This window comes from Cyrtonyx montezumae, unplaced genomic scaffold (assembly GCF_038088225.1).
Source record: "Cyrtonyx montezumae isolate F1298 unplaced genomic scaffold, pur_monq_1.0 scaffold_29, whole genome shotgun sequence".
NCBI classification, from domain to species: Eukaryota; Metazoa; Chordata; class Aves; order Galliformes; family Odontophoridae; genus Cyrtonyx; species Cyrtonyx montezumae.
In genome coordinates this window covers 10,141,056-10,166,035 of record NW_027072033.1, presented here as the reverse complement: position 1 = coordinate 10,166,035, position 24,980 = coordinate 10,141,056, and the positions used below count along the sequence as shown (strand labels likewise).

Genomic DNA, 24,980 nt, shown 5'->3' with positions numbered 1-24,980 from the left:
TGGAGGCCCCAGGACTGGACCCTGAACACCCTCTCCAAGTGGGGTCTCACAAGAGCAGAGTAAAGGGGCAGAATCACCTCCCCTGACCTCATGGTCATGTTTCTCTCGATGTAGCCTAGGATACAGTTGGCCTTCTTGGCTGCATACACACACTGCTGGATCATGTTGAATCTTTCACCAACCAGCACCTCCAAATCCTTCTCCTTAGGGCTGTTATCATTGTTAGACCATGTAAAGAGATGATCTCTGCCATGTTTATTAGCTCCATTAAAGGCCTCAGTGAGGTCCCCCTGAAGTCATTTCACAAGCCCTGCTGTCTCAACCTGTCTTAGCAGGAGAAATGCTGGGGAATGGTGAGCTTTTGACCTTAAAGTGCTGCCAGCTTGGTTCTGTTCCTGTGTCTTTAGAGCAACTTCCTAGAGAATCTCATCCAACAATTCTTTAAACAGCTGGAATTTTGCTCTCCTGAACCTCAGGGTCCTGATGCTTTTTGGCAAAAGTATTCCCAAGACCAGAAAGTCAACTAGGGCATGATTGCTACAACCCAAACTGTATAATATAAACTTTAACCTAGCCCGTTGTGTGAAGTGCTCTTATTTATTTTGTGTAGAACATAAATAGTTCTCCTATTGTGATACTATAAATGAGGCTTTTGAAAAGAGCGGCTAGTTTGTTTTACAGGTGATTAATTGTAAAGCTATGGACCTAAAGCAGAGACTAGAGTTGTCTGTAAGGTGGAACACAGATGCAGATGATTTCTTGTACTGAACTTTATTAAATTTTCTGTACTGTTTATTGTGATGGAGCCATTGGGCTTTTTGTGCAGAAATTATGTTGCTGTCCTTAAATAGAAAGATAAGTTAAGGATCATCCATATTTATCCATGTTTCTATTCATTCTCCTTTTGTGATATTGTATCAGATTTCATAATCATGTTTCCCAGAAGTGCTGTTAAATGTTTCCACTGTTGTGTTGTTATCATGCATTACTGCTCAGTGGTGGAGTATTAACAAAAGTAATGTGTGTACCCAATTCTAGGATTTGGTTCTTTAGCTTAATGAATACTTCTTGCTTTTGACAGATACATTGAATACATGTGTGACATGATGGCTGAAGAACCCATTATTCCTCACAGCAAGCCAATCCTTGTCAGATCCATCATCATGACTCCAGTTCCTCTTTTCAGTAAGCAGCGTAATGGATGTAGGCCTTTTTGTGAAGTTTATGTAGGGGATGAGAGAGTAACTACTACCTCCCAGGAGTATGACAAAATGAAGTAAGTATGAGTTATGAAAAGACCATGTTATGTTTTTCTGTAATAAGTAGGTCATTACTGTGAGGAAAAATACAGTTTTGGATGTACCAGTTGATCAGAAAGGTTCCAGAAAAGCTCCTGTATCCCATTTTTGTTGATCTTGAAAGGTGAATTACATGGTTATAAAAGTATTTATAATAAGAGCATGGAGGTATCTCCACAGAATGTGTGCATTGCAGTGTGGGTTTGAGGGGGCAGAATGGAACAAGATCCTTCATGTGTTGTATAGTAGGGATCAGTCTTCCTATTTTGCATGTAGTTGTCGGAGGGAATGTACCAGCACCATTGAAACTGAACTACATAGTGCAGTTGTGGAAAACAGGAAGCATCTATCAACCATGGTATCTGTAAGGAAGGTCAACTTAACTCCACTACCATTGTGCTATAGCTCTAGTGTCTTCTGGTGCAATGTATCGCTGCAAGTACAAATGATGCTAAGCAGTTCTAGATGATAGTCACAGATGGAGGAAAGATGGGAGAATATAAAATTCCTTCTAACTTTCCTGTAATTCCAAGCTCAGAAATGAGTTGTCATGAACTTGAAAAGAGTGAAAAAACAGCTGGGAGTATTTTCACTTCTTTTTTTTCTACCACTTTTCCTCAGTGGTAATCCTTAAAAGTAGCAGTAGCGTTAGCACAGGGCAACTGCAGTTTCTTGGCACCTTTTCTTGGAACAGTAATATTCATAATACCCTATTTGTCTTGTCCTTTGCTCTAGTTGTGCTCTCGCATTTTCTAGCGGATTCTTAGAAACACATCTGTCCTGATGTGGGTAGCTGCTGTTTGTTAGCTGGTCTTTTAGAGCATTTTTTTTTAATTACTTAGAGTGAATAACTTTGTCAGTAGAAAGAATTTAGGGTGGAATTTTATGGGTCGGTATTAAGGGGCTTGGAGAAAGCAAACTAAATATAAGGAAATACACAATTTCTCTTAATCTAAACTAACAGAGGATATGCTTTTTCCTCAGGGAGTTTAAAATTGAAGATGGGAAAGCAGTAATTCCATTGGGTATAACAGTTCAAGGAGATGTTCTCATTGTTATCTATCATGCCAGATCAACACTAGGAGGCCGACTACAAGCCAAGGTAAATTTAATAGCCTATGTCAGGGGGTTGCTTTTTCTTAGTGCAATTTGTGTTGTAACTACATTTGGAATCTCAGTAAGAACATAGCTTTATTTTCTCTTTTTGTTCAAATAACTGATGTTATTGCACTTGGGAATTCTATTTAACTAGGCCTGATACATATGTTCATTTTCTTTGTAACACTCTCTGTTGAGATGCTTTGCTAAGCATTTATAGTAACTACTACTGTAAGTATAATTTCTAGATTTGTGGGGAGAGCCTGTAGCTATTTTTGAAACTTATCTGATCTCATCCAGTAAGGTGTATAATAGGACAGAACTGCTTAATACTGCATAAACAAAATTCAGCACCACTAATAGAAAAATGCTAGTCAGCATTATAGTGGGATTCTAGGGACTGTTTGTACAGAACAATCTTAAAAAAAAAAAAAAAAATTAAAAAATCCTTGTAGTGTTGTACCCTATTTCTTGAGCCAGGTTGAGTTTTACAACCTGATTTAGTAGTCCAGTGGGTATGGATGGTGATAGGAGGGTGGTTGGACTATATGATCTTGTAGGTCCTTTCCAACCTAATGAACCTATGAACCAATTTTCTTACTGGTCTTTGCTCTTCCAGAGTGAATGGATATTTCATTTTTAATTAAAAAAAAGAAAAAAAGCTAATGTATTAGAAGATCACTAAAATTCCTGGAAACAAAGTCTGTCTTCACATTTCTGAAAGTGAATCTTTGGCTTCTCTCCCAAATTAAACTTGAAGGTCTGTGTAAAAGATGGAAAGGCATAGTGGGAAGTGTAAGATAACCTGGAATATTCTGGATCCAGGGGATTTTCAAACAGTACTACAGTACAAAGACACATGGGGCAAACAACTTATTACTGAAACAGGTGTTTTTCTCTATATTTTCTTTTAACTTCCTGTGTAGGGGTACAAAACATTTGCAGAGATTCAAGGTAGGAGAAAAATTCAGCCGAGGTTAACTTGCTTTTGTTCAATCTCAAAAGAAAAACCAACAACGTGTTAACATTATTATCTATGAATGTCAGATTCACAGGTGTTAATGCATTTTTTTCGTCAGTTATTCACTAATTGGAAAATAAATCTCTTATCTGTTTGTTATAACACATGACGCATCAGCAGTGTTTGTAATGAGCTTGGTTTTGAGCTTTGATGCACCAGTATTTTGTGTTCTTTGTTTCATGTATGGTAGTTTTTTACCTGAAGCTCTCTGCATCTGATCATCTGGTTCTACATCGTGCTCAAGCAGGAGCACCACAGCAGGCTTCCCAGGACTGTGTTCACGTGGCTTTTGACTATCTCCAGGGGGAAATTACACAGCTTCATTGGACAGTTTATGCCAGTTCTCCAACACATACTCAGTAAACAAGTGCTCACTGAGGCACAGGAAAAGGGCACTCTTGCATGGTGTCTTTCTAAATGTTACTTCTAAAACTGGGCTGAGCAGAGTTGCATCTTTGACGTGTATTTCTAGGTTAGCGTGTTGCATCTTGAGTTTCTTTCAGTATGTTATTCTGAGAAGTGTAATAAAGGTCATGGCATTTCAACCTTTATGGTGATGTCTGGAAATATATGACAAACTGTGACAATCTGAGGTTAGTGCAGAGTTTCTCCAGGTAGAGTATACAAGGTGGAAAAAGGAATGCTGAAATAATTCTTACTGAAAAACCTTGGCTTTAGGTTAAGTACAGAACAGAACATAGTGTGTTTTCTTCATTTGTATTTATGTAGTTTCCCGGCTTTTTGTTTCCAACAGATGGCTTCTATGAAGATGTTTCAGATTCAGTTCCACACAGGTTTTGTGCCCCGAAATGCCACCACTGTGAAATTTGCAAAGTAAGTTGGTACCTTTTTGTAGGGAATTTGGAAGAAGTCTTCTTTCAAACTTAACCTTCCAAACCAACAGACAGGGTGAGGGAGAGGGAACAGATAACTTCTTTGGCAATGTGATGAGTTCTGCTTTCTCACATCAAGGAAGCTGAAGGTTTTCTTCACAATACAGTATGATTTTTCTAAATAATACTTGTTTGCATGTTTCTGTAAAAATTTGTAGACCTTGAACAAGATCAGTGTACTACTTAGCGTTATACAGAGTGCTTGTCATCTATTCATTAGCCTCATAAATTTACCAGTATACATTTTTACAGATATGATCTGGATGCCTGTGATATTCAAGAAAAATATCCTGATTTATTTCAAGTCAATCTGGAAGTGGAGGTGGAGCCCAGAGATAGACCTAGCTGTGAGCAGCTGCCATGGGATAACATGAATATAAAAGGACTGAATCCAAAGATCCTTTTCTCCACTCGAGAAGAACAACAAGAAATTTTATCAAAATTTGGTAATGGATCTCTTAAATAATTAGAGAAACTGACAAAGTTGCCATTAAAAAAACTCAGTAGTTGAGGATGTATTCTGGTTAGTTTGACTTTCCTTTAAATACAATTTCACAAAGCTTACACTGTATGAAGGGTTATAAATTGTCCTCTAATAATTATCTTATATCCATTGTCATTGTACTTGCTTGTTTTAAAGTTTTGAGTATGCTATTTGCAGGAATTTCAAGAAATAGAATTGTGACAACCAGGATGTGTAGCCAAAATGCCTTGAAAGAACTCTGACTAAACTGACATTATCATTTTGCTTAGTTGTCTGAGTGTTCCTTGCAACTGTTAAATAAAAACATTGTTGGTCTTATATATAACCATTATAACAGCTTGATTTCTTATCTTTTCCTCTGTTCATGCAGATGTTTAGTTTTTCAGTATTACATGTACTTTATCTATAGATATCTGATACAGATTTATTCAATACAGTGCTTTTCAGTACTTATTTTCCTGAAGTCAGTAATTAAAATTTTCATTAATGCTGCCTTGTCTGTGCTTCCAATATAAACAGCATGATAGTGGTTATCATGTAAAGTACTGCAGAGAATCATTTCTAAGAATTCATAACTGTTGCTTGTTTTAAGGGGTAGGTGGTATGAGTGAGCTGTTAGTTGCTTAGAAATATGATTCTATTTTATTACAAATTTAAATAGAATGCTTTTGTTTTGCTGTAAGTTTGATTTTTTAATGTTGTAGTTTAAAAAAGGGACTTAGTTTTTGCCATTGAAATAAGGTTAATCATGGTTAATAATGTTCAAGCCTGGAAGATTAGGTCTTTGTTGTCCTGCTATAGCAGTTGGGGCTTACAATCAGATACAAGTTTCTATGACCAAGAATGAGTTTTAGAAGTTTCTTTCTAAGGGTCCTGGCTTAAAATCTATCTTTTAGGGAAACCGGAACTACCAAGACAGCCAGGTTCAACTGCTCAGTATGAAGCAGAAGCATCCCAACTGGAGCTGTCCTCAGAAAGTGCGCCAACTGAGACAGAATCACCACACAGCAGTGGTACTGATGCAAATAACTTCTTCCATTCTCTGGATTGGAAAGGTATATTTGAAGTTAGCATCTCTATTTCCTTGTATGCCTTCCATTGAGTACTGCAGCTGTTCTTAAGCGCTCTTTTTTGGTAACATTCACAATTTTGTTAGACCATGAGGAAGAAGCTATTTGAAGAGTGAACACTGCATGTTAGCACATGAAAAGTCATCTTCTTTTGGGTAGACGCTAAGTATGGTGTTGTTGTACATAACCTAAGTGCTGAACTATGTATTTCTTTTTCTGTAAGAATTTTGACGTTAAAAGTCTGCAGGGAAATGTTTATATTCCCAGAGACTCAGTTTAGGCTGTCTGAAAAGCACAAGAAACAAAGATTAGCCAGTGGTGTTCATGTAAGTGTGCATAGACTGAGGAATATCTAAGTCCATTCTCTGGGCTTTCCTCTGTTGGCTCATGTTACAGTGACTGCTTGCACTGCCATCAAATGCTGTTGTAGATTGCAACAGCAGTTACTGAGCAGTAGTATGATGTCCATTGTCCAAGTCAGTGCTGTTCTGAAAGCATGAATAATGACTTAACATTGTGCAAGGTTTGGTAGATTTTTTTTTCTCATATGCATCATGCTTTTCTAATTCTTTTCAGCTAGAGAACTTGTCTGTTAACTTGGATAATCTCAGCTAGAAGAGTGTGAGGGGCTCTCTTTACTGTTTTGTACAAAGAGGTGTTAGCAATTCTTCTACCCTTTGTGAGCTTTGTTTATATAAGGATTGATTTCATATGTTTTTGCTGTGTAAGTCTGACATACCTTTGTTGGTAGAATAGTTCTAGTAATCTGGTGCTGTTATTTCATTTTATTCAAGAAGGAAAAAGTTCAGAAAGTGGAGTAGATGATAACTCATCTAAAAATGATCATGTTCAGCTGTCTGATGAGAGAGAAGAGAGTGATCGTTCAGATGAGGAGTTCCCTGCGTTTCCAAGTGAAGGAAGGGCAGTAACTGTTGAAGAGGGAGACTCTGTTATTCCAGAAGGAGAGATGCTTTTTGAAGCTGATTTTGAAGCTCCACCTATGCTATTACAAAAGTCTCTCACTGAAGAGAATGTAGATTTACTGGGACTGAACTCTGATACTTCACCAGAACAGAAACAAACTGCCTCAGAAATAAGCTCGTCGTCAAGCAATGCAGCCTTATTGAACAATCTTTTTGTGAGTGGTGTGTCACAAGTTTCAGAGGAGCCCACTGGAGATCTTCTTGGACAAGGAGCAGATTTCTTTTTCAGCAGTCAGTCTCAGCATCTAGCTGCTGCTCAGAAGACTTCAGCAGCACCTGTGTCTTCAGGTATGTAAATTTAATGTTAGTATTCTGCTAGTCACCTGGTAAAAACTGCTGCCTGCTTAGGAAATGACTACTGTTTTTGATATGTGAGGATATGTTGATCTAAAGCAAACATCTGACTAAAATTGGCATTTTTAATACTTGGAGCGGACAAAGGCTGTACATCATCCATTTGTGTTGTGCTGCTAATATCTTAACCAGCTTTAATGTAAACAGAAGAGTATTACTTCTGAAGTTGAAAGCAGTTTCACCAGTATGAAAGATTGATAGCCTTCCAGTACAAACGTTACATGTTAAATCTTTTTCTAGATCCATATGTAAGTAGCTTCTCTTGCTGTGGCATGAATTACAGAACAGTTTTCTTGCTCTCTGTGTAGAGTAGTATGGTAGCATTAGGTATGATAGAGCAGTGTTGCATAGGTCAAAAGGCTGTGTGGTATTTTTGAATGTTAATCAGATAAGACTGTCAGGCAACTGGAAATCCTGTAGCTTACTGTTCAAACCAGTATGATAATGCTACTGCTAAAAGCTGCTTTCTTGTTGATTCTCCTGATGTTGTTAGCAGATTTGTACCAGGAAGGAGAATGTTACTCTTACCTAACCTGTATTTAAAAGTGTTTGTCTTAAAAAAAAGCATTGTTATGACTTCAGCTTATGACTTTAGCACTTGATTGAATTGTTGGAAGTAGTAACTTGCAGCCTCAGTTTACCCTAAGACTTCTAAGAGTATTGATCATTTAGGATAACTATTAGGTTATTTGGTATATGGAGGGAGAGAAAGAGAGCATTTAGGAGATTTCAGTTATTTTTTTTCTGGACTAATTTTCTCTTGAACTGTGTTACTGTGGTCAGAGAAGAATCAGTTTACCTTTTTTACATAGTCAGAAGTCTATGAAAGAAGATTTCTTTATATTAACTTTGAAAATGTGAGTAGAGATGAGAAATAATAAAAATAACACCTCATTCTACCTTTGAATTTGTTAAGAGAAGTAGCCTTACAGATGTGAGACTATTTGACAACTTGTTTCAGCTAGTACATCAAACTCCTATGTGAAACTTAATGGATAGATATTGCTGTGCTTCAGTAAGATTAGTTGCACACACAAGAAGTAAAGGTTTGTTTTTTGAAGTGTTCTTGAGTCCTGAACAGTGATAATTGCTTCTGGATGTGATAGGACACTGTGACAGGATTATTCTTTCCCATTAGCCGCTGATTAAACTTGGCAGGAGTCCCTGGGCTCCTGAGGATTTTGACCCTAGAGAGCAGCAGTAACAGCAAAATCTTAAGCTGTGATTCCAGCTGAGTCACATGTTATCCCATCCTGACTATAAATACTCTTCCCATTAGTTTTTTCTTCATTGTGATAGCTAAAGACGTGTTGAAAGCGTTGCTTCTTGTTGGCTTTCAATCTCACGTTGATGTACTTTCTGCCCTAAAGCTACCAATGCCTTCAAGTCAAAGTGGTAGTATGAATGCTTTAATTTACTTTTTTCAGTAGTTTAATAGTCTGTTCTATTTTTTAGAGACTTGGCATTATATATACACGTATTATATGTGAATATATGTGTAACTTTTAACAAATGTATCTGTTTATTTGCAACTGATCACTCATAGTTGTATGTCTTGCATGGAGGAAAGTAACAAGATGATTGAATATAGCAGCAGCTTTACTAAGGATTTGTTTGGGGACATAGCATCTCAGCCATGCACAGTAAAAGCAGTTTTCATGTTGCTATAGAAAATGTGAGTGTCTAGAGGCAAAGATAGAATGGTGACTGACATAAAACTCAGTCAGGGCTCCTTCAGTTGCCAGTGTAGTCCAGCTTTTTCTGTCTTTGACCCTGAAGGAGTGGAGTACTTTTTCTATTTTGTTTTTCCGAAAATTTGTCATAATTTCATTTTTTGCTTCTTAGCTGATCCTTTTGACCCATTTACAATGTCATCAAGTTCTGAGAATTCAGCACTGTCTGGCCCAGACCTTTTTGGGGACTTTCTTAATCCAAATGCAACATCTACAGCTAATGCATTTCCTTCTACGCATAGTTCACTTCCACCCTATTCCATGTCAGATTTCCTAAATTTAGGTAAGTGTACTTTCAGTGATGTTTTGCAGCAATTTCTTCTACACTATGCATTTGTGTTTTGCTGTAGTCAGGATGGATTAGTCTTTTAATAGATCTGCTTGTTGTGACTACTAGCTCTGTGTTCTTCTAACAGATGTGCATGTACCAAGCAGCTAGGTTTTCCTGTGTAATATGATTGTAATATTTATGATGCAAGGGAACTTCTAGAATTGCTGACCTTCTGTTAGGAGATGGATTTTCCTCCAAGAGCTCCTAAAATGAAGGGTTTAAAACATTTGCAAATTATATTATTCTATTGTCTAGACAGCATTTTGAATGTATTCAGATTTCAGTTTTTCTGAAACTCTTTGAGAATAACTGAGTGGTGCAAGCAAGCTAGTGTATAGCCAGGACTTAAAATACAAACTGAAGCTAGCTGGGACCTTCTTGACCTGCATATATCCTGATAATACTTAGAGAATACATTATGTAATGCGTTAATCTTATTTGCTTCATTTGATTTCTGATGTATTCTTGACAAAGCCTTTTCTTCATGTACTTCTTCTGCAATCTATTTGTCCTTAAACAGAAGGCTTCATGTTTCTTCCACCATTTCCATCCTAAGCATGAATGTCTGAAGTGTTGTTAAATACTAAGCATGTTCATTCTGTAAAGAAATATGCCATTATAAAAATGGAGTCACAGAGCCAGAGGTGTTAGTTTTTCATTTGATTTTGAATGAAAAGGAGTCTGTACATGGTTACACCATAACCTGATAGCCACTATTTATCCAAATTAACAATAATGGAATCTGTAAAGCTATTTTTTTTAACTGTTAAAAGACTTGATCAACGCTGATCTGTAAAATGTAGTCTCTGTTATGATCTTATTTCAGAAGCAGTCTCTTCTGGATATTGTCTAGCTAACGTACTTGAAAAACAGTCAAGTAGAGCAAACTGCCCAGAACAGTGTCCTTTCTGATTTATATTTTTTAATTCCTAAGGTTGCTGACTCCTCAGGCTGTCTGGGCATCTTGTGCTTGTATGTAACTACTTTTACAGGGGGGAAAAAAAAAACCTAACATCTTTATTTAATTTAAAAATTAAATTTAAAAAATTAAAAACATTTTTTATTTTAAAAAATTGAGCTTTCTGTTTTTCAATCTGTGTCCAATTGCCTCCTGGCCTTTCAGTTGAGCAGTGCTGAGTCTCTTCTTCTGAGATCCCTCACCTGAAGTCCTCTTCTGCTTAAATAATGCCAGTACACTCTGCTGTTTTTCAGAGACAGGTTCTCAAAGCTCTAACTGGCGGAACCCTCTTTCATACAAAATTTAATGTGAAAAAATATACAGATGGTAATTTCTGCACTCTAAATATTTAATCTGTGCACCAAAGAAGACCAATGTGTTTTGCTGTCTGTAACATTCAAGAATGGAAGGAAAAAAATACTTTGATGTATCCAGCTTCTGTATTTAATGTTTTATGCTTTGTTTTTTTTTTAACTTTGGTGATGACTTTTACCTTGGTAAATGGATTATCCTGTCCACTATTTTAATGTAGCTTCTAAAGGCTTCTGTCAACATAAGCAAAATATGCTAAAAATACCCTCATCTTCATTTTACTGTTGTACTTTTCCAACTATTTCTCAGTTACTGAAACTGTTGCTGTGGAGGCTTTCAAAATTCATGTGGAAGTTGAGAAATTGGGGCAACACTTAGTTTTTTTATTTTTACCTTTTAAATGACAGTCCTTCTGTGTTTTAAGCTGAAATTGAGTATGTATTTGAGCCCTTAGTGATCTACCCAGTCACAGATATAGTCACGGGTATTGATTTTAATAAAAAAAAAATGAGGAATACTAATAGTTATTGCTTTTAATATGAATGAGATATAAGGTAATTGCTAGTTTGCATTGGAAAAGAAACTGCAAAGGAGTGTTTTCTTAAATAACAGGTTTGGAAGAAGTTGTTTGGAGAAAGTAGGGGAAGGTGCAAACACTGGTTGGTAAAATGAGACGAAGAACTAAACCCATTAAAATTAAACTTGTAACAATGCTGCTTATTTAAAATAAGCTGCAACAACAAAATATGGTGAATTTGTTGGAGTAGTTGTAATTGTCCAGAATTGTAGATCGCTTGATAAGCTTTCTTTGGTAGTAAACAATTACTGAATTTTAATAGTTATCAAGAGAAAAGCTGATCAGTGAACAGCAGTTCAAGAACTAAAGTTTTTTACTTATTTCTCAATGTGACATTAAATTTTAAAGAGCTTTAAAATGTAATCTTAAATCTATAGGATATACATTTAGAATCATAGAATCACCAAGGCTGGAAGAGACCTCCCAGATCACCCAGTCTAACTGTCCACCTATCACCAATGTTTCCCACTAAGCCATGTCCCTCAGTACCAGATCAGATGTTTTCTGAACACCTCCAAGGCTGGTGACTCCACCACCTCCTTGGGAAGCCTGTTTTGGTGCCTTCATTTTTGGAGTTTTTTTAATGTCCAACCTGAATCTCCCCTGGTGCAACTTGAGGCCATTCCCACTAGTTCTGTTGCAGTTTTGCTGGAGAAGAGGCTGACCCTCACCTCACCACAGCCTCCTTTCAGGGAATTACAGAGAATGATAAGGACTCCCTGGAACCTCCTCTTCTGCAGACTTCCCTCAGCTGCTACCGTAAGACTTGTGTTCCAGAGCCTTCATCAGCTTAGTTGCCCTTCTCTGGACACAGTTCAGCCTTTCAGTGTCTTTCTTGTAGTGAGGGACCCAGAACTGAATGCGGTACTGAAGGTGTGGCCTCACCAGTGCTGAGTGCAGGTGGGCAGTCTTTTCCTCGCTCCTGTTGGCAGCACTTCTTTATACTTTATAAAGAATGAATGCTCAGTTAAGGTGTTCTGTCCTGTAATATAAAAGATAGCAATCAGGTGCTACTAAAAATATCTGTGTGTCAAAAGCAAGTGGAATTTTCTGTGTAAATCTTTTTTCATTTGATAGAGAAGCTTGGGTAGTAGATGGCTGTTCACTTAAATTTAAGAGTAGGCTATCAGTTCTTAAGTGGCCACACTTATAAAACCAAACTATTTTCAGTAGAAGGATAAATGTCCATTTTTCATTTGTAGGTATTTGTTCAGTGAGCATTTCTGAGATCCGAATTGGTTTATTTGGATACAAAAGTAGATCATCTTTAATGGAAATCTAATGCCTTCTGTGAGAATGAGCTGATCTGAGAAAAACAGCAAGATACATGGAAAGTGATCCAAAGAAATCTGAGTTAACATTGTGGTTTTCTTCTGTGGCTTCTGTGGTGATTGTGCCCTTAGTCAGGCCCTAAACAACTTAAAAAGCTCGTCATGCTATGCAAGGCCCTTGGTTTGCACAAAATCCTGTTGTCATCAGTGATTAACAGGTTTCCTGTGTAGACAATAAAGAAATCCTAATGTACAGATGAGTAGTTTATAATAAAAGGTAGATCCCTTATTTTTGGAAACTAGAAAGTGCAATCTGAGTACTCCCAAGATACATCTTAGCATAGTTTGAGCTGTATAAATAACGAACCATGCTTTGACCTCCAGTGGTTACTGCTGTATGATGGATTACAAAGATGCTTCTTAGAGAAGAGCTTATGGGACCAAGTAGCAGTAGGTTTGCTTGCTCTGCTCTGATTTAGTTCAGCTTCTGTAATATTTAATCGCACGGTATATTTCACTCTTTCTTAGTGCTCATCCTTTTTATTGATGGATTTGTACAAATTCTAGTGTGTTTGGCTACAAAAATAAGGGATTCAGTGTATGTGGTCTGGTCATACCTCTTCAGAATAGTTTTATCACAGGACAACATCATTCAGTAAGTAAGTGGCTGAAAGCTTTTGCATCTCCATGTGAAAAATATCTAAATGTAGAATTAATCAGCCAAAACTGTCTTTAGCTTGAAAATGAATACTGACTATTAATTTCAGGCCCATGTAGTGCCTGGAAATGGCATATTGAACATAAAATGTATTTATTAATTGATGAACAGACAATTTTATAGATACTTTAAGATATAGCAACAACTTTTTCAGTCTGTAGTGTTGCTGTATAGCAAATAGCTGGAATTCTGAGTACTGAGGCAAATACATTTTCTATGTTGTTTTTAGAGGCTGAAGGGAGTCTGTGTCAGGTCTTCCTGATGCCTCTTCAGGCAGGCAAGTTCAACCATGCCTTCACTTCCTTAGGCATGTCATGTGACAAAATATTCTGTATATATTCATACTGGCTAAACATGAATTGTTGCTAGCTATACCTGTATATTGCTAATTATTTTGTAATCTTCATTTCTAATTTCTGTGATGCTAGATCGCAGCAGAGACCATGAAATAAAATTCTTATCTTATAAAGAAACAACATTCTATTCCCACAGTATCTACAAGGTGTGTTTCAAATGGGGGATGCTCAGTTTCAAATGCTCCTATGGTTCATTTTATGTAATGTGTTGGAGAAAGGGAATGATCACTTGTAGGGGCCAGAGTGACAGTTATGAGCTTGTGTTGAAGGGATAACTTTTTAGAAATCAGTGATGGTACTGCTGTATAAAACACAAATGTTTTGTGGTCTGTTTTCCGCTGGTGTGGTGGTTTAGCTTTGCATGTAGAAAAATGCACTTTTTTCATCAAACTTATTACCCTCCTAGTCTTTCTTTGGAAGAGGTCCCTCTTGCTGGATTCTGGTGATTAATTCAATACATTCAGTAAGATACTGATCCTAAGAGGGTTCTTATTTTTTTTAAGAGCTTGCTTTGTCTTGCAAGGCCTGGTCTAAGCAGATCCACAGATTGCAGTGGTTTGGTTCCACCTGGATGACATCCTGACTGTTCAGTAAACAGAACATCATTTCACAAAGTACTGCTGCTTTCTGGTTACTTAGTGTGCTGGAAGCAATATAAGTGTGCTCTGAAGCAATCCCACACACCTATGCCATTAAACTCATACCATTGCCTTGAATGAAGTTCTCACTGAAGTTGGTGGGATGTTTGAAATTCAGATAAAGTAATTCAGTTGCAAAATGCTTCTTGTTCGTATTTAGGAACATGTGATTTGTTATGGAGAAATTTAAGCTAGCTTTTATAGTTGGTCAGCTGAAAATGCAGTAAGCTCTATTGGTCTTGGCAGAAATATTTATTTTTGTGGCAGTTTGTTTAAAAGAATGAACATGGATTTTTTTTTCTGTAGGAAATTTGACACAAGATCCACCTAAAATATCATCTTCTACAAGCCATCCAGATCTCTTAGGTGGATGGGATTCTTGGGCAGATTCTTCAGCAGCCAGCAATGTAGCATCACCACAGTTGAAGTCTCTTTTTGAAGGTACAATGAATTAAATTCTTCCACTAAGGGGGGGAGAGGGAGGGGAGTAAGGAACACTGCAAATTTTATCACTTTAGTTGGAACTGCTAAACATGTCTGCACACCTTTTGGGATTGTTTCTTCAAGTTAAATTTATGCTCTTGCGCTTGAAGTCTCTTTATGTAGGGGCACTTTTGAATTTCAGAGTTTAAAGGCGTAGGAACCAAATAGGTTCATAGGTTCATTAGGTTGGAAAGGACCTACAAGGTCATCTAGTCCAACATAATATAAAATAACAAAATAGCTTCAGCTGAGATGCTATGTATCGGATTGTTGAGCTGTATGTGAGGAGTTGATGACATGGTACTTCTATTCGTTTTCTCATTTTCCAAGTAGTCTTAAGTATATTATGTGTTTTCATACTATACAGGTCAAATTTTTACCACAGGAAGTCAGTCCAGTGTGTCTTCAGGTTCATCCTTCAGTCAGGCTAAATCTCAGAACTTCGATCCTTTTGCTGATCTTGCTAATCTTGGATCTAGTCTTCCAGGTAAGCTGTTACTTTTGTGAGTCTGAACATAATGTTTTTCTGATTCGTGATCTGCTTCTTGTTCCAGTAAGTGTAACTAGCAGCTTATGTAAAGTTAGGTAGCTTATATAAAGTTTCCTTCTGAGTGGTAAGAACAAGCTTCAGTCAGTTGTTGGGAGGAGATAGGTAGTAGGAGAAGAGGGAGCCTTTACAGAGTTGGTGTGAAACTTGTAGAATTACATTTCAGAAGGTAACTGCAGCTGTGATTTGGAGACATTATGCAGCTTGCTTGTGAAATCTATTTGAGAAGGTAACAGAAACTGGGTGTCCCTGATTCAGTAACTGATCACAGGGTTTCTTTTCTAACATTGTGTTAATGTACAGTAAAGGAAATAAAATTGAAAGCTGAATTACATTCTTAGGATGAAAATACAAGGAAAAGAATGGTCAGTTCAGTGCTTTGTTTGAATTCAGTAGGCTTTCTTATCTCTGCTGCTCAAATTTGTCATGTTTGGGCCTGATTTGTGCTCATAGTAAATACTTCTATGCAGTACCATCAGCAGTATAAACACTTGCCCATTTGCAGTTGTGTGCAAGGTAGTACACGTCCTGGTGTAATACTTATCTCTGGATGAATTAACTTAAACTCACAAATTAGCCCAGGCACATTCATGAACTGCAGCGTAAAGTAACTGCAATAAGAAGAGCTGAAGCCTTTGATTTTCAGTATCACACTGCTGTAGCTGATGGCCAGCTGGTGGCTGTTGAATGTGACTAACTGTTGAGAATCTAAGAAATGGTTTGAAGCAGACTGTAGCTGCTGCATTGAAGGAATGTGTTTTTCCCTTAGCTTTAAGGTGACCTACTTCTGTTGCTGTGGCTGTTAGAAACGTACATCAAATAAGCTTTTGGTGAAATTACCTTACTTAAGTACAAGGTAACATACAGTATTTGACTATTCCGCTGCCTTGCAAAACTCTAATGTTGAAACATTGTTGTTAAGGCTGCTCTACATTAAAGAGTTTGCGAAAGTATTGTAGATCAGCAATTCAGATAAATATGAACTTGCTATCACTATTGGTAGTATGAGTAAACTTTGTGTTTGACTTGAAGATATGATGCACAGCAAACTAGTGGAGAAAGTTGTGCTGATAGTAGGATTAGTTCATTAGTCTTTCTGATTGAAAAATAAGAATGACTACATATGAAGGTGTCAAGATGAAACAGGATCTTGCTGATCTTAAACTTGAAATGAATTTTTGATGAGACATAAGAACTGTGCTTTGGACTTACTATTGTCTTGCTGCAGAAATATTTGGACTTGCAAGTAATTATTTTGAAAGATGTGTTATGGGAATGAACACTCCTTAATTGGTTGTGCTTGTGTAAAAAAAGCAGTAGCTAAGGATGCTTATAGTGTTACGCTAATAGTAAAGTACCAGTAGTTATCTGTGATAATTGGTCTTAACACACTGTACTTCAGTATTGATCTTCTATCAGAAAGTAGGAATGTGCTGTTAAAAAGTTGTCTCTGAGAGTCAGACATTGGCTCGCTATGTAGGAAGAATTGGTTGGCCTTGAAAACTGAAATAATGTAGAATGATTTGAAAGAGCAGTAGAATGAGATTACTTTTTAGTGTGCAAGGTCATGGGCTTCAATAGTTGCAGGGATTGTTTTGTGTAAAGTGCAAGGTAAAGTGACTGAAGATAGGAGTGACTCAAAGCAGTTCTGCAATAGTGTGCTTCCTGTGGATGGAATCAGATGATGCATTGCTGTAGAAGGTTTTACCAGGTGAGGTATTTAGAGATAAAGGGTGGTATTTCTTATTTGGCTCTGGGGAGACACTGTTTTTGTGAGCTATTTCTTGTAGCTGTTAGTCACACTAGTATGTTATCAGGGAGAAGAGAGATGTGGGGAATTACTGGGAAGGTAAGCTTACATTGCTGTGTCAAGTCAGAGAAGCTTGGGTGATTTTTCTGACTTTTTAGGGCAAATAAAAGGGAAGAAAGATAGAAAGAAGAACAAGTGAATTTAAACTGGGCTGGAATTGGTTGGAGCTGAATCTTAAGATCTGCTCAGCAGCAGCTAGGTAACAGGAGATGGAAATACAAATTTACCTTCCTCCCGCAAATGAGACTGGATCGTAAGTTTGTCGTTCAATAACAAGTGAATCAAAGAAGGCTTTCTATCTTTGAAGTGCTATGTTTTTATTCATATTAAACTTCATAGCTGGCTTTCTGTTGTGTAAACATATTTGACCACTGGTCTGGAATTTTTAGTTTTAGCAAATTCTTCAGAGATGCAAGTTATGGTACTCTAAAGCACAATACAAATGTGAATGTGGAATGTTTCCCTTATAAGAAAATCTGGATGCATCTAAATTCAGCCATCATACTAAATATATATATATTTTCCCCTCTTACAGGGTATATGCCAGGAAAATATATACTGCACCTTGTCAAATGAATTGAATGTCTTGAAATCTTTCCAAAGTCAGTTAAAAGCAGCCTAATGGCGGCTTGGCTGAGAATGCATCTAGAATATATTCTCCTCAGTTAAACAAAAAGCTAAATAACAGATTTTAAAGGTTGGAGCTTTTTATTCAGCTTGTTTATAGTGAGTATTGTGGAGTCTTGAATGTTCTTCCCGAAGTGTGTAGCTTATGAGCTGCTAGGCAGCATTATCCATACCACTAAAAGAAGGGAAATGGAATCTTGAAAACTCAAGGCAATATTATGTTGATAAGATATGTTGATAAGATATAGGCCGATAGATTACACGGGGATCATTACATTGTCCTGTACAGGATTCAGTGTTTCTTCCTGTACTGTGTAACGTTTGTTGATAATGCTACTGTAACATCAACTTATCTTTCTAAAGCAGTTGCACAAGAGATCACTAGGGAGACTTTGAAAGCATTCATTTGGAAATATCCTCAGTGTATTACATAATCTTGATAATATTATTAGTTTTCAATGTGTATTAATAAACATTGAAGTGCAGTAGATTTGCAGGTATAACTGCTGTCACTACTGAACTATTGTCTGGCAAGTACACATTCAGATGAGTGAATGCTTCTGGTATAAATGTACACTTGGGAACTTAGTGTATGACTGAAAGAGTTTTAATAGTAGCTCTGGCTACTGCTATCCAAGTTCTTAATGAGAAGAAAACCTTTTAGTGCTTTCTTGTATGTGGTGATGTCATTGTAAACCGTATGGTTAGATGTTAAGGCCAAAGTGTCCTACTCACATTAAGCAGGTGACAGATACCAAGCTGAATGATTAATTTAGCTTTTGTCTTTAGGTTCTTCCACGGGTGGATTCTCCACTAGTGGGCTTACTCAGAAAAATATTCCATCTCAGAAGTTGGGAAGTCAGTGGCAGAAACCCACAAAACCACAAAGTACTTCATGGCAGTCCCAAACTAAATCTAGCGCACAAGCTAAACCTAACTACACAGTGAACTTCAGTGTTCTTGGAGGACGAGAAGATAGAGGAGTCAGAACCCCAAGCTTTGGTAAGTTTCTGAGCACATTATTTATAATGGCCTATGAAAAGTTAGACTCGCTGTTAATTTCAACCTTTTGTACCTTGGTCGTCATCTTTGTTTAGGTCATATCTAGTGTAAATCAGAAGAGAATTTGATGAATCTGGTGCAAAGGTACACTACAGTATCACAGGCAAGCTGACCATGGGCTGATACTTGTATGTTTTGGCATAAGCTGGTAAATCTCTTATCCAAATGGGTACTAGTTTTGTGTCCATAGATTGAGAATGTAAATTTGCGTGAATGTAGTGAGGAGAAATAGTTGATAGCATTGCTTGATAGACAAAAGGATGCACCCGTTTTCCTAGATAAATAGTAGCTCATCACTAAGCTTAAACTTAAGTCCCTGCATTTGAAACATACAGAGAGGGGAGCAAATGCGTTTGTTTTTAGAATGAGTTTCTTAAGATGGGTGTGTTCTCTTTCTGCGTTAGCCTTTGTGAGGAGTGGGAATGAATCTGTGACGTATTGATATTGGGATTATGCTCACTGGCACGTAGGTGAAAAAGTACTTCTGTGAGTTGAAATTATGTTGATCACTCTCTGGGAGGAGGTGTGAGTGAGAGAGAGATGGTTGGCACAATTTCCAACACAGAAAAGTGCAATTAGAGAATGGGAAAAAATTGTAATTAGCAAGGTCAGAAGCTGAAACAAGTCTGGAAATGTTGTAATTACTTGTAGAATCATAGACTATCCCAAGTTGGAAGGTACTCTTAGGGATCATTTTATGCAAATCCTGGCAGTTGGGCTATGAATTCTCAGAATGGTGCAACGATCCCTCAAAATAGAGCAGTAAGCCCTTAAAATGCTCTAGTATACTACATTATGCCCTGCCACATCCTGACGTGCTCCCAGTACACCACAGCATACCCTCTGATATCACTGATTCTCCACAGGCCGCCCCAAACACCTGCCCCAGCACCTTCCAGGAAGCCTAGCACCAGGGCCATGCCAAATGCCAAAGCAGTGCTTGGTGCTTGCCCAACCTTGACACCAGGGCTCTGCAGGAGTAGCTGATTTGCCCCAGTCACATTAATTGATTTAGCAGGTGATTAACACCTCAAAAAAGGTGAACCTCAGCATGATAAAGTTCTGAGTGTTTGTTCAGTTGTCCCTGTCCTGAATGGGCTTTGTGCTAGGTGAGATGCAGGTATCTCATCCAGTGTTAAGTCCTGCAGTTCTCTAAAATGTATGTTCTGTAACAGTACTGTAATTGTTCTTGTCGATACTTTGTTATTCTGTACAAGTTTCAATGTACTTGAATGCACAATATATTTTTGACTTAACCCTTAAGTAATTGAGTCATCTGAAAAACTGCAACACAACACTTGAAGTTAACTTTACAGCAGAAAAACAAAACAATTTCCAAACTCTTGACTAGATAGGGTGTACTCCCTCAGATCTGTTCAGCTTTTGAAAGGGAAGGGCGTGCAAGCATTTGGTCACAAATATACTTTGGAGATTACCTGTTTCACTGGACTGAAAACTTGACAGTGACTTTCTGTTTCTGTCTTTTGTTACTTTGTGGAGTTTATTTAAGATACTGAGAATTAGTTATGGTATGTCTCGCAAGTGTATCTGAGTGCAGCGTGTTTCCCCAGCTAATGTGTACTCCTGCATAATTTTATTTTCATTTTTCTCCTTTCACAGGTCAAAAGCCAAAAGTTTCAGCCAATGACTTCGAGGATCTCTTGTCTAATCAGGGTTTTTCAGCAAAATCTGATAAAAAGGGACCAAAAACTATTGCTGAGATGAGGAAACAAGAAATGTCTAAAGATATGGACCCCTTGAAACTGAAGGTTTGTTAAACAGAGGTTGGCTTGAATGTATGTCTATGATTATACTTCGAAGAACTGAGGATGAAGTAGAGGGATACATTGAAATACAGAAAATTCGTAAAGCAGAGGAGGAAAGTTTTGTATTTACATAACTTCATTTTACTACTGTGTGAGTTAATTAGTGGGAACAAGTATCAACTTGTAATGAAGTAGTAGGAACAAGAGCAACAGACGCGTGAAAGGAATGCAAGTTACTCTTTCTTTCAACTGAGCTTGGAAAATTTAAGGATATACCTTGATGCTTTCTGTTGCCAGAACAGTTCTTCATTTTCAGTGTTCTGGAACATCCCCTTAGCAAAGATGGTTAATTAACTGGTAACACAACTTGTAAAGAACAGGCAAGTGAGAATAGCTTTCTTGAGAGTGACCACTTGCACTTAGCAATTAGCTAGTGCTGCTGCTGTTGGTAGAAATAGGCTACAGAATGAAGGGTGATCCTGTTTGGATTTTTTTATTGGTATTATATATAATACATTTTTAGCATTGTTTTGAAGTCCATGGAGTGAATAGTTATTCTTGAGTTTCGTGGGGATATCTTGAAAGAAGTAATCTGCAGGACTGCGAAGTGTCAAGTAAATGTTAACTATTAGCATACATTAACTGAAAGCTCTGTACAAATCAGATGAGTTTCTTAGGAAATGAATATTGTGTCCTGACATGGAGGTAATTAACAGATGTTTTTAATTACTTCCAATAATCTTGACATCAGTTGTACAGGGTTTTATAGTATGTAACTATTTTGTTTCTTTTCCAGTGATATTTTCTCTTCTAATAATCATGAGTTAATCTAGCAGCAGATGTATCACTTCTGGTTGCTAATGATTTGTTTTCAAGAATGAATGTAATAAGACAAATGATCTTGTGCAGTATGAGAGCTGCATCTCTAAACAGGCAGATAATACTTGCAGTGTTGCATTTGGTTTTCATGTGTTCTGTTTTTCCCAGATTCTTGAGTGGATTGAAGGAAAGGAGAGAAATATCAGGGCATTAATATCTACTCTCCATACAGTGCTTTGGGAAGGAGAAAATAAGTGGAAACCAGTTAGCATGGCAGATCTAGTAACTCCTGAACAAGTGAAGAAGTACTACAGGAAAGCAGTGCTTGTAGTACATCCAGATAAGGTGAGTGTTTTCCTTGTGTGCTTTCTCTGTACAAAGAAGGAATAGAAACTTTTTTTACTGTGCTGTACAAGTCCCTGACAGATGCTACAGTGCTAGTTCCTGATTGGGATCCTAGATGCTCTTCACTTCTATTCCACTGTCTTCCTAATTTGAAGCCTTGCTGCATCCATATTGTGCATGATTTTTCATGTCATCCTGCACAGAATTCAACAGGTAAAATTTTATAAAATAAAATATCCCCAAAGGTCATTAGCTACTAAAATCACGTGAGCTGACTGGATTATGGAAGATCTAATGATAACTAATAGATTCTGCTTTATTTCTGCTGACTTTGTCTTCAGGTTTTCTAGGGCTATTTGCTAGTGGAGACCAAGGGATTGCCTCAGCAAAACTGGTGGGGAAAACCTATGAAACATCTTTTCTAGAAATTACTCGGCAACTGAGGGGAAAAAAAAAAAGCAATAAACATAACATTTCACTTTTTTTTTTTTTTAAGTAATTAGTATGTTCTACAGTATCCCAGTACATGAAGAGAACTTCTTTCTCTGAGTTGCTCTAGGCTATATTTTAGGTATAAAGTGCTGAATATGCCTAGTTTTGAATTTTCAAGATTACCTCCAGTGGCTTAATGAATAGTTGTCCAAGTCCTGTGTCTGTTGCATCCATAATAAAGAAACAAAACATCATTGTTTTTTCAGGTGGTTTTTTTTTGCCTTATCTTCTTTTCAGACATCCTGAGTTACAGCAGCACACAAGAGTCAATATGCTGTGGCTGGCAGATGTCAGGCAGAGATGGGGAGAGACATAGAGAGGTGCCTTTGAGGCTTTACTTCAGCGTTTTAAAGAACCTGTTACTCTTTGCATCATGTGGAACTGCATCTTTAATTACCACAGGGTTGGGCTGGTGCAGAGTTAGGGAATCAGAGATGTACTGTCTCTCTTCCTTCAAGCATGGAGACAGGCAGTTATGTGTATTTAACACTGACTGCAAATAAGTTGAGATGTTACTGTATGGTACTATTAGAACTGTCAGGAAGCAATTCCTAAAATGACAGGATTTTGGTTTTTGAGCAGTTAGCCGAAACATATTCTAAGCTGTTCTTCTCATAAATAAACTTTAAGTCTTAATTACTTATAAAAGTGCACTGGAGTTAGAAGTAAAGTTCCCAAATCAAGGCTTTGTTGAAAATACTTGTAGCAAAATTTGGTGAAAGTTCTGTGTCTGAAAGTGATACACTGCAGTCTGATGTTGTTCACTGTGATAACAAGTAAGAAAAGTTGAGATATTTCACAAACCACTGTACTTTCCATGTTTGTTTTCAGGCAACAGGACAACCTTATGAGCAGTACGCCAAAACAATCTTCATGGAACTGAGTGATGCATGGTCGGAATTTGAAAACCAGGGGTCTAAGTCCCTCTTCTAAAGTTCATCTTTTCTGAACTACCAAAAACTGGAGCTGAGCATTGTTGTTACCTGTTCGCCCATGATTTATAAAGTACTTTTCCATGATCTCAGCACAGTTTGCAATATGCACTTAAATGTGATGATATGTTTTGCAACATGTAAAGTACAAAGCATTACATAGATGCGTTAAGAAAATAATTGCTCAGTGCTTGAAGAAATCATGGTCTGGGGATAAAGTTGTTTTTTTTTTTTCAAATTTTATATATAGCAAAACTGAGTTTTTCCATGGTCTCTGGTATGCTTGTATCAATTCTAAATCATTCCAGTTCTATTGATCTTTGCTTTACCTTTCCTTTCTATACTTCTGTTTATTTTTTCAGTAGTTTTGTGATTCAGTTTTGATGTTTTGTGCCTGTTGCCTTATTTGAAGTGCTTTAGTTATCAACAGTGAATTTCTGTCTTGTTTCAAATCTGAAGATGAATATTTTCATCTGTGTTTTATGTAATCAATCTGATAATCATTCAGAAAATGTTTTCTGACAATACCTATATTCTTTACAGTAAATTAATAGTTTAGCCAGAAAGACCTCAGTGGGAAAAATCACCTAGGATTCCTGATTTGTTTTTTTTTTTTTAATTGTTCTTTACATTATGAATTGAGAAGCAAATCTTGGCTTTAAGGTCTGCATGTTCTTGTTATTTTGTTATTTATTATGAACCTTTGGAAGGCATTACTCTTACCAGTGCTTACTTAGCTAATTCCTTAAAAGATATCCTTTCTACTGATATCAGTGGAACATGCCTTCCATTGGACTTAAGATACTCTGGTATAACTGTTTTTTTGAGACTTGATGTTTAAACACAGATCATTTTGCTCTGCTTTAATTTCTTATGAGAAAGCTACATTACTTGTTATCATGTAGAGTGTATTTAGTGTTGTAACATGTTTTGCTGCATGTCTGAATTTCTGTGTTTCAAGATATGCATGACATCAATGTACATGCAAGTGGGGATATATTGGTGGTGTTGTATTTCTGCTCATCCCTCTTCCATGCACCAGCTAGTACAAGATGAGCTAGTACAACCTGAGGACAGAACTTGCCCTGTTTTTTTCATTTGCATTCAGATAAGCAGGTAGATAAATACAACTGACCAATCTGGGGTAGATCTGATGTAGATAAATCTCAGGTAGGTGAATACCAGTGGACCAATGACTGTTACGCACTGTACAGTAACAGAATGCAATCCTCAAATCAGACTTCAAAGTGTCAAATATCAGTATTGTTGTATTAAAGCTTTGTAGCAGTCTCTTGAAACACTGTAGTTTGGCATTGGAATGGTAAAAAGCAGATAAAATTTCATGAATAAAATGTTCTTCTGTTTGCTGTAACAACCAAAGGTAAAATTAGCTGAGGAGCAGCTGAACAGGAACAAAAATATTCTGATGCCACCTGGGTAGTGTGTTGGATGCAGGTTTCCATTGCCAAGCCACTGACATAGATTTGTGAATACAGGGTACAGTTTAGTCTGTAAGCTCTGACATGTTTAACTACTTACATGCAATCTCATCTACTGAATGTGTATATTTGCATATATATTTGGCTGCTGTAAATTTTTTAAAGTTGCAAACAGGGCACCATTACAGATAGGAAGGTTATATGTTTTTCAGAGTAACAGTTGTAGTTCAGTTGCAGATTTTGAAGCAGCTAGAAAGCAAGGAATCTGAGACAGAATCTTTTTTCCCCCTTGGGACACCTCAGTTGTCTGTATCAGTGGTCTTCATCACTGGAAATAGAAGGCTTGTGGCAGGATATGTATGGGAGACCTGAGACGTGCGTGGTTTTTACAGTTCTGTGTTCAGTAGTAAGTTAAAAAACATAGGTAATGACTGCCCTCCTGTGTATAGCTGAGAGGAAATCTTTCCGAAGGGGCTGCTTTCTCATAAGGAAGAAATGTAAATCTACTTTAAAAGTCCATATCACTTTTAACACATTCAAGAAACTAAACTGAGACATTTTTG

The 24,980-nt window shown here is 37.2% G+C and overlaps 1 protein-coding gene across 6 annotated transcripts in view; it reads left to right on the top strand.

The window, feature by feature from the left end:
• GAK (cyclin G associated kinase) overlaps positions 1 to 24,332 on the top strand; it is a 63,534-nt gene extending 39,202 nt beyond the window's left edge. For 3 of the 6 annotated variants that reach the window (XM_065740687.1, XM_065740683.1, XM_065740689.1), the window contains 13 exons: positions 1,082 to 1,276; positions 2,283 to 2,400; positions 4,172 to 4,251; positions 4,563 to 4,756; positions 5,691 to 5,849; positions 6,659 to 7,135; positions 9,047 to 9,217; positions 14,402 to 14,536; positions 14,946 to 15,065; positions 18,352 to 18,564; positions 20,245 to 20,393; positions 21,378 to 21,554; positions 22,878 to 24,332. In XM_065740687.1, the coding sequence (XP_065596759.1) occupies positions 1,082 to 1,276; positions 2,283 to 2,400; positions 4,172 to 4,251; positions 4,563 to 4,756; positions 5,691 to 5,849; positions 6,659 to 7,135; positions 9,047 to 9,217; positions 14,402 to 14,536; positions 14,946 to 15,065; positions 18,352 to 18,564; positions 20,245 to 20,393; positions 21,378 to 21,554; positions 22,878 to 22,979 (2,290 nt within the window). In that variant the 3' untranslated portion in view covers positions 22,980 to 24,332. Of the gene's footprint in view, positions 1 to 1,081; positions 1,277 to 2,282; positions 2,401 to 4,171; positions 4,252 to 4,562; positions 4,757 to 5,690; positions 5,850 to 6,658; positions 7,136 to 9,046; positions 9,218 to 14,401; positions 14,537 to 14,945; positions 15,066 to 18,338; positions 18,565 to 20,244; positions 20,394 to 21,377; positions 21,555 to 21,895; positions 22,016 to 22,877 lie in introns of those variants that run through there. The other 3 variants (XM_065740685.1, XM_065740686.1, XM_065740688.1) reach the window with 3 other exon arrangements.
• The last annotated feature ends 648 nt before the right edge of the window (positions 24,333 to 24,980 follow it).